Below are 14,202 nucleotides of genomic sequence, written 5' to 3'. Positions count from 1 at the left end.
AAATCTTGCTAATTTCAAAAAGTGCAACTGGCTTGTTGTCCCTCATTGTCCAGTTGGTGGAGCAGAACATGCTGTTGGACTTGAATCAACGCCTCCCGGCAGACCTTCGCCGGCTCAAACTGTTTGCGTCAGCGGGACGGTGCAGCAGGTCCCCCGGGGACAAAACACGCAGATGTGCACATATTTACACACCCACATGTACTTGAATCTCTGCGACTCATATCAGCATCACAGAGCACACCAAAACCATATGACTGTGAAGAGGCTGATGATTTAACAACAGAGAAAGTCTTAAGCATCAACGAACCATAATGGAGAATAGAGCTGAAAGTAATGTAGGCCGCGGGTTCATTAAGTGGCTCGTTCTGCAACATGTGACAACTTACATTATTAGATTACATGCAAACTGTCATCTGCTTAGTGCTCTTAATTGATAGTGTGGCTGTCTGTGGATATATAAAAAAGAGTGAAAAGAAAAGCTTCCAATTACTGCCCACTTCTTTAACTTAAGACTTTCTCCTCACTTGTCTTTTTAATCAGCTGGGGAGATTTAGCCTGAAATATATTTTCTTTGTCAGCATTAGCCTGCTTCATATTCTTTCTGTCTCAGACAATCACACCTTGAAGCTGCTCACTGAAAAAAAAAGATATTCTTGGATAGTGAGCAGCATAGCTAATCAGGGATGGGGGTTAAGCAGTGTGCTTAAAGGCACTTTTTCTTATGGAAAGAACTGGTATAAATGTGGAAAGACAAACATCATTTTTGGACTTTTACAGTCAACAACACACTGAAGCTGACTTCTAATATTCACAGCAGCAGTGGTTCAGTGTAACACTGGAAACGTTCAATACCTGTGTACCACAGTGAAAATATGGGTTGCAATATAATGTTTTTTCTTGCTTATATTTAATGTGAAATGCTTCAAATATATTTATGAAACATGCTGTTTACATAACCAAAAACTAAACAAGCAGATGCTTTGACTCATGTCAAAGTTGCAGTTTCCATGAGCTTAGCTCCAGCAAACCCAAAATGACTTGAATCCATAACAGCTGTCAGCACTTTTATGTTTTACAGTTACTAAAGTCTGGTATTTAGAATAAAGTCAAAAATATGTATTTCTTATAAAGTTTCAAATATATATATATTTTTAACTATTCCTGATTTAAATCCAAAGTCAGTTTCTACAGTAGTAAACACTGACTTCATTATCCATCTGTGCCAAATCAAATATGCGGATCCATCCACAGCGGTGACCCTGTGGGAAATAAGAGAGCAGCTGAAAGCACCGCAGTCCTGGGCATGGATGTTTACCACAGCTATATAAAGGGGGTGACCTTTCTTGTGTACCGAATACGGCATACTTGGTAGTCCTGTAGCAGTGATGACACGATGTTAAATTGCACCACAGGTTGAGGCAAATGTGTGAATTATGAACAGAGAGAATTTGAGGGTTTCAACCCCCCCCCCCCCCCCCCCCCGAAAAAAAGGAAAACAAACTTTTAAAAAATATGAGTAAAACATGAAACTGCTTTTCAAATTATGGTTGAGCCTCTAAAAATTGGGAGGCGGTGTATAAAAACTACAGTAATTCCTAAATGGTGAATGCAATAATTTATTTAAACCCATTGTATTTAAAGCTGAAAATCTCCACTGTTATGGTGTTTAAAATAAATAGATAAAAAAAAATTTAAATTGTGCCTTTTTTCAAATATTTAGGTACCCAACTGTGGATATTAAGAGGTTAGTTTGTGTACTGTTGAAAATGAAGTAGTAGGCATTAAAAGCATGTTTTGATTGTTTCATATTTTATATTCTTTATATTCAGAAATGTTTGAACTATTTGAGAATATGATGAGGACAACATCTGTGCCAAACATAGAATTCAAGAAGCGTCTAAAGTAAGAGTACAGACGCATTTCAAACTGTCCCACGTTTCAACAGATGCACGACTGAGATTCTGACAACCACACGATTCATCATAAAACAACGTGGTACCCATTTATAGGTTCAGGTACAGGATACTAAATATGGCTGAAAGAGTTTGTCTGACATTTTTTAAGTTTACAGTTCAATTCAGTTTTATTTATATAGTGCCAAATCACAACAGCGGTTGCCTCAAGGGGCTTTATACTGTAGGTGAAAGGAGAAAAGCCCAACAATTAAATGATGATGCCCCTATGAGCAAGCACTTGACAGTGGGAAGGAAAAACTCCTTTTTTGCAGGAAGAAACCTGCTTTAGAGCCAGGCTCAGGGAGGGGCAGCCATCTGCTGTGACTAGTTGGGAGTCGAGATGGACTATTTAAGGAAATGTTAGCTTCCTTAAGACCTACTAAAGGAATTGCATGATGTTTTTTTTTTCTTTTCCGTTATTGGATAGTGGATTAGTGAAGATTATACAGGAAAGCGACGAAAGTGCACTGGAAGACAGCAGCAAAGGGCTGAGGGTAAGCTCTGTTTTAGGCATATAGCCATATGGTTCAACCAGTGTACTAAACTGGTGTCCAACATTGCGTGATTATCTGTTTGAAGCCACAATCTGTGCATATGGACGATTAAACGTCAGCTTTAATAGAACAGGCACACTTCGCTCTGTCAGTTCAGTTCTCTAATGTACTGACCTCAGACCAGCTTTCCCTTGTTCTCTCGCTGCACTTCAATGCTGCGGTCTGATAATGCGAAACACTGCAACTTTAGCCATTATTCTACTCTCACCAGGGAAATGGCTGCTGTAAGATAACACAGTGCCAGCAGACCGAGCGCAAAATGGATATAAATAATAAAAGTGAGTAAAAGGAGTACAAATATGTATAAGGCATTAATTAACAGTTATAAACCGTACCAGTGATTGATGCTGGACTGTGTTACGATACCGTTCAGATATCCTGCTCATGCATTCAGTGTAAAATACTCAAAGCCAAACATTGAGCTGAACGAGCACTTTGCAGCTACTATATTGTTTGGGCCACAGGTGAAAGTACAAGTCACAGCTGTGAGCATTAAGCACCTGATACATGCTTATTATGAACTGATTTCCTTTGGTTCGCTTAATATGGTTACAGCATTAAAGTGCATTATATCAGTGATAAAGTGGAGGCTAACTTTTTTACTACCTTTTTTATACCGAAACCACAAGCACTGCTCATCTTTACAATAATAGCTCCTTAATGTATCGACACATGAATCATTGCTCTGCTTGCTTTTTTGTTCCCAGCCAATAACTCCCCTCCCTACACTGCCTTGTGAACACTCACAAACCCCTGATTTGTGGCCATTAACAGCTGTTTTATAGGCTGTACATCAGTATATGCCAGATCCAGATTAATCTGCCAGTGAGTCCAAAATATGAAGCTACTATTGGATTCCTCACAACACTAAACACGTTTCCTTTTTTTGTCAAATGGCAAGAAACCCACTACTGCACACGTCAAATGATGATTTGTTGGTCCATTAATCAACTGATAATCATTTGTGAACAATTTTGATAACTCATTATGGTTTTTTGCTAACTTCTCCAACCTCCATGATAGTGACGATTTTATATGTTAAATTTCTTGGAACATTTCAACAATGTTTTAATTAATAAGCACTGATACATTCTTAAAGATAAATCATGATCATGATCTTCCAAACAGAAAAGACAAAGAGATGGAGGGTTCCTCACAGTTTGCGTGTTTATTCAGCAGTGCAAATGTCGCGCACGGTTGGGTTTATGATTTACTAAATTGTGGTATGCAAACCTTTTTACTTTTGGTGTGAGTGAAATATGCATAAAAAGACTTTTAAAATGATTTTCCCACCCTCTGCCCCTCTTTCGTATGACTGCCACACTTAATGTTACTGGGCTACAGCACTGATAGTCTTATAATACCCAGTAAGACTGGATAGGACCAGTGATGGAACCTAATTTACTCAAGCACCTAAAGTACCGTTTTAATGTACTTTTTCATTATTTAAATATTTCTATGTTATGCTGCTTTCTAATTGATGTGAATATTGTATTTTTTTTAATATAACACTATTAAAAAAACTTTATTTTCTGATTTTAAAATATAAATCAACCAATATATAATGATTCTGTATTATTATGGGCAAAACTACCTAGCAGTAAAAAGGTAACTGAGTCATCCTTATCTGCAACATTAAAAGTTATATATACATTAATAAATTACTAATTAGAATTTAATAATGAAATATATACAACAGAGTACTTTAACTGAGCCCTCTTTAGGTACACCTATTCAACTGCTTATTAGTGCAAATAAATCAGCCAATTACATGGCAGCAACTCAGCGCATTTAGGCATGTAGACCCGTTCTGCTCAAGTTCAACTCGAGCATCAGACTGAGGAAGAAATATGATTTAAGTGACTTATGTGGCATGGTTCAGACTGCTGATTGGTATTTTCCTGCATAGCCTCTCTAGGATTTACAGTTAATGGACCAACAAAGGAGAAAATATCCAGTGAGCTCTTCTATATATACAGACGGTATGTACAATATGAATCCTCCACAGATCAAACCCTGGTGGAAGGGGTTACATGAATAGGATGAGGGACCTATGGATATATATATATATATCTCCATCTATCCATCGATTCACTTCCGCTTATCCTTTTCAGGGTCGTGGGGGGTGCTGGAGCCTATCCCAGCTGTCATAGGCAGTGGCGGTCCTAGTCTATTTGGCGCCCTGGGCGAACACTCCCTCAGCCCCCCCCCCCCCCCCCCCCCCCCCCCCACACACACACACACATACACACACACGAAGCGAGAGAGAGTATGCATAGTATGCAAACGGCTACTGAACAGACGTCATAATTCGTCATACAATGAGAACAGGACAAATCAACAATTGACACTGACTAATTAATATTATATTATTGTATATATTGTTTGGAGTTTAGTCTGTTACTGTAACTATTTTTACCATTTCTCCTTGGAGGAACTGTAACCCACATAATTAAGAAAGTATTCTGAAAGTTATAAGATACATGACCTGCCATTATCCAATGACACATCTGCTTACCTGTATCTTTTGCTCGTTTCTCCTTGTAGGAGCCATAATTAAATGTATTGAATTTTAATGATCACTGGGTTTTCATTTGTTTGGTTGCTATGGTGATGTGTAACGGGAGTCACGTGGGTGGTAGCGGTGACATTAAGAGGGCGTTGTCAGTCTGTCTTTCACTGGTTTGATTTTGACAGAGAGGAGGGCTGGGTAGCCGTAGTTTTTGTTGACCGCAGCACAACGAGTTTCCCCTTGTTGCATTAGAGCTGTGATGTTTTAAGAGTTTGAATCGCGAGCCGATCGCATTGCTCTGTAAACTTTTCAAGCACTTTAATAAACAAGCAAGCAATTCCACCTCTCGCATTATTGCGTAAAGTTGACAGCGCGTCAGGCAAATAGGCAGGCTCCATCCCCGGCCTCTAGCGACTGTGGAAGTCGCTACACTCCTCCTCTTCATTCTCTTCTTTTTAAACTTTAAAAACGGATTGTGTGAGACTTTAAATCAACAAAATATAAAATATACATTTTAAATTGTTATTGATCCCTTTACCCCTAGTCCTAAAGTGTATATTAATTTTTTTACTCTTAAATATTTATTGTTCGTTTACTTGCACTGCTGTAACTGGAGCCTCGTCGTCTCGTCTCTCTCTATACTGGACTGTATGTAGCGGAGATGACAATAAAGTTTACTTTGACTTCAGCAGCAGCAGGCGCACCGAGGGCTCTCGCGCTCACTTTTCGCGTATAGAAAAACATCAGTGCAAATTGGTCTGTATCATGATGTCTGGTGTTTTCGTGTTTGTTGGTTTGTTTTTATTTTGTTTTATTTTGCGAGTTGGTTATTAGACGCTGCTCCAGCCAGCCAGTGAATCCCCCGCCGCCCCGCCCTCTCCTCCCTGTGCCGCAAGCAGCAGGCGTACCTCGCAAACGGAGGGCGCCCTTACTCCCGGCAAATGGGCGATAGAAAACCGATCGGTGCCTATGCCATCCCCAATATGCGCTGGCATGATGTCGGGGCAGCATGAGTACGAGCAATTTTTTATTTTTTTTTTGCCGATGCCCGTGATGCCGCCCCCCACCACGATGCCGCCCCGGGCAGCCGCCCGTGTCGCCCGTATCTAAAACCGCTACTGGTCATAGGGCAAGAGGCGGGGTACACTGTGGACAGGTCACCAGACTGTCTCAGGGCTAACAAATAGAGACAGACAACCATTCGCACTCACATTCACTCCCACATTCACACCTATGGGCAATTTAAATTTGACCAATTAACCTATCCCCACAAACTGCATGTCTTTGGACTGCGGGAGGAAGCCGGAGTACCTGGGGAGAACCCACGCAAACACGGGGAGAACATGCAAACTCCACACAGAAAGACCCTGGCCTGATAGTGGAATTGAACTCAGGACCTTCTTGCTGTGCGGCAACAGTGCTAACCACCGTGCCTACATATATCTATATCTATCTCTATATCTATCTATCTTTGTTATTACCTCAAAATACAATAAAAACAGCGGCAGGTTCCAAATCCTTATAACATGTTGGTCACAATCCTGCAAAAAAAAAAAAAAACTCAAACCCACTATTACACCATCTCACAGGGCTAGAGGTACAAGAGCTCTCATATGTGCTCTGTGCTTAACCTTGCAATATGTGCTCTAACCAGTGTTGCCAACTCCTCAGTAAGGAAAATCGCTATTGGTTGTCGTAAAAGTCGCTAGAAGTCACTAAATGACGTCATCACCTAATTTGCATAATTGGTCATGCTAATATAATTGTAACCTATGTTGTTGGAGAGAGAAATAACATCGTGGAAGAGACATAAAGTGAGTAAAAAACGTCCTAAATGCATTTAGAGTTTATTTAGAACTACAAATTAAATTTCTTTTAGCAATTATTGTTTTTTTTAATGTCACAATTCCAACCCTGCTCCTTTACCCGGGCTTGGACCGGCAAAAGTGACCCGAAATAGGCACTCTGGTGGAGTTACTTTGTGTGTGTGTGTTTATAAGTAGTTTTAAACCTTGTGATCCACAAAACAGCATAAGAGTAAAAGAGTAAAAGAAGAACTGACTGCGTTACAGCACCCGCTGCTTGTTGAGAGTAAAAGCGATACGCGCTTTCACGTCTTTTTTTAAGGGGGCTAGGGGGTCTGAAAACTCGCTAAATATAGCGACAAAGTCGCTAAGTTGGCAACACTGGCTCTAACTAGTGATGTTCAATTCGTGAACGAATCGTTCAATACTCGAGAATCACTTTACTGACTCGTGAATCATGATTCACAAGCGCAACTGACTCACTGACTCATCCCTGTTGCTGTTAGCAAACTAATTCCATTAGTAGAAATATATCTAGCTTATAATTAAAATTGTGGGGAAAAAAACAACAGCCAGTTTATTAACAAAAACATTCCTGCTCTGAACTGGAAGAAAAAACCCTGAGTAGAAGCTCACATCAAGACAATAGCTCCTCGGTTCACAGTAGCATCGCTCAGCTAGCATGCTAACAGCACATTTGAGGTACTCACCCCCTCCCTTGCTGTGCTGAATCATAGCATAAGCGAATCACTCAGGACTCACTAACCCCCTTCCTCCTGGCTCATAGCTCAAACGAGTTGAACGAATCACTGAATCACTCACCCCCTCCCTTCCTGTTAGGAATCACTCACTCACTCACCCCCTCCCTCCTGGCTCACAGCTTCTTCTTCTTCTTCTTCTTGGTTGGCAACCAATGTTAAGGCACTTTACCGCCCCCTGGCTCACAGCTCAGTGGACATTTAGATGAGAAAATATATATTTGACACATTTAAGGAAAATACCAATAAAATAAAATAAAAATAAAAAAATGTTCCCTTTAGAATTTTTTTGCTCTTTTTTGCTCTAAAGAAAATAGTTGTTTTCTTTTACAATCATTCATCTTAGCAGTAGGATTTACATTAAAAGAGAAACAAATTAAGTTTGAGTGAAAATAAACATTTTTGCACTCTCTGGTCAGCTGACTCAGTGACTCAAATGACTCAAGAAACCCGATTCACTTTGGTGAGTGACTCATTAAAACTGGATTCAGTAAAAAGAATCGAATTTACCATCACTAGCTCTAACCAAAACAGCTCAAACGGCACTCACACTATTGTCTAAAAGAGGCTGTGCAGTTGTTGCATTCAGTGGCCCTCAAAAGGTAGAACATTATTGTTTTGTGCAATGCAGTGAAGTGTGAAGTTTGTGTGTTCCGTCTATATGCCAGCACACAAGTGAATTGCTACAGTTTGGCAGAGAGAAGCATGGGAAACATGTACAAGCTTGTTTGAGTGGATTGAATTAAACCATGAAAGAGATTAATCTTTTTTTATTTTTAGACACATTAAAGGGTGTGCTGACATTTTTACAAGTCTGTCTTAAAGAAAAAAACATTTCAGATGACGACGAGTGAAATGAACAGATTTTGTTTCCTGTCCCTTTAACAGAAATAACAGAAGTGATCTCTTTATAGCCAGCATTAGCAGAAGAGGCTCTATTGGCAAAGAGCTGAATGTGATGAATGCAATCATCACAGTACTTCAAAAAATGAAAAATCAATTCTTGTTCAAACCAGTATTTAGCAATTTAATTATCGTCAGTCATTTGGTCAAGGGGATCATTTAAGTAAATTTTTATTTGGCATTGATGAGTATTTTGCCAAAACAAGACTAAGATTCTACAGATTTGAAAGCTAAAGGTTCATGCTGGAATGCTAACGTGCTAATTTCTACTCACTGTTGAAGCATATTAGCAAGCCAAGTGTAACACCCTTTTCAGTAGTTGGGATACAGATTTTAATAATTACATGAGTACCAACTGCTAAGGTTCGACTGCTGGAGCAAAGTGGATGAATGAGTTTGAGGAACTTTTATTCATTTGGATTTTTGTCAAGGTCAACACAACCTGTCAATTTCAACATGAATAATAACTTACATATACAATAAAAAAACAATAGCATTACATAAAAGGAAAAATGGGCCCAAATAATGGAAAACAATAAACAAAACATACCTCCGGGGGATTTGACTCAGTGTCTCTAGTGTCAGCCCACACCTCTTATTTGAGTGAGTCCAGCAGTAAAGTCTCTCCTTGCAGGATGTGCAGAGGAACAATGAAATGCAGTTTTCTCCGACCACTTAAGTAGAATTTGTAAATTTCAAAGCCCGTCCAAAGAATTTCAATTTATTTTGAGATCATACATGTTAACGAATCCTGGAGGGGTGGCTTGCCATCTTTGGACCGGGTCATCAATGAGTCATTCATCAAAAAATGTTCAAAACTTGTTAGAGTAACATTAAAAAAGACTCTGCTGTTTAGACATTCATACATACGTTCTTTCTTATCTTTTCTTCATACATACTAGCAACAGCAATAGCTGCTATAGCCATTAGCACATCATTGTTGATGGCTTAGCTTGTTTCTGAACAAGAATGTTGAGAAGTTAACTCACCCAGAAGAGTCCCAGCAATTAGAAAACTCTCCTCCAAATAAACAACGGTTGCCTGACAGTTTGTTTCCATAGCTTCCTCAGCAAAATCCAACTAAAGAAGGCAAACACGTTTCTCTCTTGGGGCTCCCACTCTATATATTTCACAGATCATCAGGTTTGTGAAGTATATAGATTATATCTCATCAAAATAATTTTACTTAATAAAACTTTTTAATTAAAGCAGCATTTCAACCTCACTCATAATAGAATGAAACCCTTAATAACGCTCTGGGGTTACTCAAGATTTTGCTAATTAGCATTCGGGCATTTTTCAAAGCACATATGGGAAATCAAAGTATTGTACAAACTGAAAATTTGAGCTGTTGATGCCAATAAGTGACAAGGTAGAGGATTGCCAAAGTAGCATAGTTTGTCCGGAGTAGGATCTTAAAATCTGAAGCAAATCAGCGAGCCATGTAACAGCTGAGATACTTTACTTAAAAAATGATTCTACTCACTCAGAGTCTAAGTACCACATGAGACGTCCATCCATTCATTAATGTCTCTCAATGTCTTTAAACACTTATCCACTTCAGGGTCAATGGGGGCTGGAGTCTGTCTCAGGGGACAATGGTCAACAGGCAGGGTACACTCTCGACAGGCTGCCAGTGGTCACAGGCCTAAAAAAGAGATAAAGAAAATCATTCACACCTTTGGCCAATTTAGAATTACCACTTAACCTAACAAGCATATCTTTGGACTGTGGGAGGAAGCCCAAGCACCCAGAGAGAAATTTTCACATTTATACTGCAGGAGCCACTTCTATTATCATTGTGCATTACAGGCAAAAAATACTACTCAGTTTTCATTGAGAGCTGGTGCTTCTAATACTCTTAATACTCTTTTTTATGATCTCACTGTATCAGACAGATTTTATCTGGTTGTTAGTGTCATCCATCCATTCTCTTCTGCTTATCTTTAGAAGGGTCGCAGGTGGGCTGGACCCTAACCTAGCTTCCATAGGGCAAAAGGCGGGGTACAACCTGGACAGGTCGCGAATCTAACACAGGGCTGACACAGAGAGACAGACTGTTAGTATCATGCTGTTTAATTTTTGTTGGCCATTAGCTGAGGTGCTGCATTGTATCCTGCAAGGACCAGGAAAACCAAGGGGAAGTAAATTTTTTTTAGACAAAAAATAGCTCTATAACTCTAGACTATTTGAATATACACATCCCTAATTTCTATATAACTAGTCTAAACTAAAACATTGGGTCACTTTGTCAGACTATACAACTTAGCTAACTGGCAAATCAGTAAATGTTAACCCTAAAATAATTTCACATCCAAAGTTATATGAATGCTTTATTTTTGCTTTGAACACATATCATATAGTGTTATTTTCCTTCAAAATTTCAGCTTGTCTCAACGTCATAAATGGCCCGTTTAATGGATTCCTGAACGCTGCAAAGCTGAGAAAACAACACTGATCACTTCATTGGAGCTGAAAGAATGTGGACCACTTTTAGCTCCCACTGGTGCTTTGGTCCTTCTTTGTTCATGAGAATGGAAGCAGCATTTGGGCCCATAAATTCCCAGTTACATCAAGTTAGAACAAGCGGATAGCAGTGGAAGCCCCATGGAAAAGATTTTTTTTTAAATTCACTTTATGTTGAAACCAGGTCACCACGTATGGAGTTAAGACGAAAATCCGTAGAGAATATTGAATGAAACACAAGATTAATTTTTAATTTAACATTTGTTCACTAACATGAACCATCCATCCATGTATTTTACTTCTGCTTATTCAAAGTTGCATCCTGGTTGAAGAAACATCCTATTCCCCGGCAATCCTTTACAGTTTCTCTTGGAGTATCCTCAAGACACTTCTGGGTCAGATGAGGCAAGTCCTGGTCTACCATTAGTCATCGCAATGGCTCTGCTGTCAAACAATCAGAGATTGTCTTCTGTTTTTTTTTAATCATTCTACAATGCATCTTTTGTCCCGTCTTACCCCCATCACTCCAACCGGTCACGGCAGATGGCTGCCCCTCCCTGAGCCTGGTTCTGCCAGAGGTTTCTTGAGGTTAAAAGGGAGCTTTTCCTTCTCACTGTTGCCAAGCACTTCCTCATTGTTGGGGTTTTTACTCTATTATTGTAGGGTTTATATAAAGCGCCTTGACTGCCAACTGTTCTGGAGATTTGAGCCCCAGCGACCCCGGTATCGGGGGGCACAAGGGGCGAGATTCCGTAATCGGCTGTAACTTGAAGTCGTATCCATAGAAACCTCCGAATCTCACCTAAAAGCTCATATAAACCATTTCTACAACCACCAAACACACACACACACACACACACACACACACACACACACACACAACCAGTTTTTGCTTTGTGCAATCGTTTCAAATGTTGTTGCCAAGCAAAATAACCCAAGATCCTATGTACCGCCTGGAAATGCTATTAATTGCCATGGTAACCAGAGCTGCTCCAGGAAACACAGTGGAGCTGATCTGACTTTAAGGGTGTTAGTCTTTCTCCTCTAGGTGAACGATGAAGTGAATGATGACGACTATTGTTTGCAACTTGACTATATATTTGATTCTGGGGTCTGACTATGTTGCAGGTTTACACTTCAGGATGAAAAAACTTGACAAATGATACATTCATTTACAATATGTGCTTACTTTTATTCTTTCTGGCTTTTGCAGAGAAACCAACAGTCATAGATGTGGGCATCTATATCAACAGCATCGGCCCTGTGTCATCCATTGATATGGTGAGTTATGGCTTTATCTCCATCGTCTGCCCCATCTGCACACAAACACATTTGTCCACTACCCGACATTAGCATCATCAGACACGAAAGCTGTCATTCCTCATGCTGTATTTGGAGGCCACGTGGCCCGTCACAGCTGTTTGTGTTGCGGCAGAAGCCAAGAAAGACAGGTGTGGACACTCTTTTTTTTTTCCTGTCCTATGAATAAGCTTGAATTCATCAAGTTCGTGAGTTTAAAATTGCTGCTATGAAAGCATTCTACTATTCAATTAGACAGCAGTTTGGGTCTCAGTGGAGATGAGCCTCATTTTATTCCAGTTTTCTTCATTTACTTACTGCATCTTTTCCACTGGCATGAAAATCACAAGAACAAAGTTCAACTGTGAGGGGAAAAATGGGTTTGGAGAAAGACCAGGACATGGATCAATGGCTTTTTCATAATGGAGGGTCTGATCAGATTCAATAAAACATAGAAGAGCTGAAGCTGAAAGGTTGATGAGCAGTAATGAGAAAATAGCTACTTTTCAGACAACTGAATGCATAAGCAGTCTGTTATTTGGCCTTCAGTGGAGTGCAGCGGACTAAATGGAAGCAACCTCCTATTATTTTGAATCCAAAGGGTCTGTTCTGCCGCTGTCAATAGAGTCAGATATGCATATTTTTCTCCTTTAATTTCTGTCTTCCAATATAAAAAATGTATTGGTTTACAAACAGACAAAATGATGAAAGTACTTCAACTGAACCTACTCAGTCACAATATGCTTAGCTGGAGCTGTTGACTGGCGGTGGAAAATATTCCCAATTACAAAACAGATGCAGCCTTTTTGTATTCAAGCCCAATGGACTACATTTTAAAAGAGTGCACTGTACAAAGTTGTTTTAAGTCTACCTATTACACTTTCACTGTGGACTCCCACAGCAGAGGATGTTTAGGTTTTCTCTTAAAGTGAAAGCGGGTAAATTCAATTTGGGATGCAAAATGGTGTTGCTGAACTCACAGTTCATTAAGTTGATTTTCTACTTTGTACTCCAAGGAGCCGGCAGGACTCGCACAGTCATTTTGAAAGATAGTCTTTGGAACTATTACTAAGGTTACCAAACTGTGACCAAACCAAATGCCAGCTAGGGCCAGTGTTTGACACTTCCTGTCCCGGTTGATTTGCTAACACTTCTGCTTGGTGTGTTAATGGAACTGAAATGGGGAGGGAGGAAACAAGAGCGCCTAATTTGTCACGAACAGTACAGAGAAGCACCTAATGCAACTTATTACAGCTCAGCCAAACACACTTCCACTGTTTTGACAAAGAGGTTAGTCTACAGTAAGCCTTTTTTGTCATTGTATAATCTATAGCTATGTTATTTTCCTCTGCCTTCTTCACAGTAAAAGCCAACCTGTATTTCAGCAGATGAACTCTTTTAATATATAACCCTTTGAAGTTCCCTTTTTAAAAGGGACAATGCAGTTAAATATAGTTCCAATATAGAGCGTTAAACTGATGGGCTGCCTGTAGAGTTTATAGCTATTGGTAATTTCCAACCCTTGATGATGGCCAGTAACCCTAACCCCTAAAACCAAGGCCTGATTTAGACTTCTGCAAGAAGTGTAACTTTTAACTTTACGCTGTAACCTTTCATGTAACCTGACGTGCGCCTCTGGAAAAATCTAACTACATGTTGGGTTGACCAAGCCTGTAATGAGTGAATGGCATGGAAGGTTAAAATGAGTTTCTGGTTATGCTGTAGATTTCTTGCAGAAGTCTAAATCAGGTATTAGTGTTTGGAGAGAAATAAAAGGACCATTAAGTACGTTTTGATGTGTGTCAGACTATTTTTTTGTGCGGCCATTTTTACAGCAGATTTTAATTGACTAAAACTAAGAGACGACATTTTTGGTTTTTGACTTTAGTAGAATCCAAGTCCTTTGATTGTACAGCTCTTTCTACTCTGTTACTAAAATTTTGTTGTTTC

At 39.6% G+C, this 14,202-nt stretch overlaps 1 protein-coding gene across 4 annotated transcripts in view; it reads left to right on the top strand.

Annotated features, from left to right (window-relative positions):
• LOC134620725 (gamma-aminobutyric acid receptor subunit gamma-3-like) overlaps nucleotides 1-14,202 on the top strand; it is a 153,901-nt gene that overhangs the window by 42,195 nt on the left and 97,504 nt on the right. For all 4 annotated transcript variants that reach the window (XR_010092135.1, XR_010092136.1, XM_063466999.2 and 1 more), the window contains exon 3: nucleotides 12,167-12,234. Coding sequence is in view for 2 of the 4 variants with exons in the window: in XM_063466999.2 (XP_063323069.1) it covers nucleotides 12,167-12,234 (68 nt within the window). In the remaining 2 variants the exon portion in view is untranslated. The remainder of the gene's footprint in view (nucleotides 1-12,166; nucleotides 12,235-14,202) is intronic.

The sequence above is a fragment of the Pelmatolapia mariae genome, linkage group LG23, assembly GCF_036321145.2.
Source record: "Pelmatolapia mariae isolate MD_Pm_ZW linkage group LG23, Pm_UMD_F_2, whole genome shotgun sequence".
In the NCBI taxonomy this organism is placed as follows: Eukaryota; Metazoa; Chordata; class Actinopteri; order Cichliformes; family Cichlidae; genus Pelmatolapia; species Pelmatolapia mariae.
This window is presented reverse-complemented; position numbering and strand designations above follow the sequence as displayed.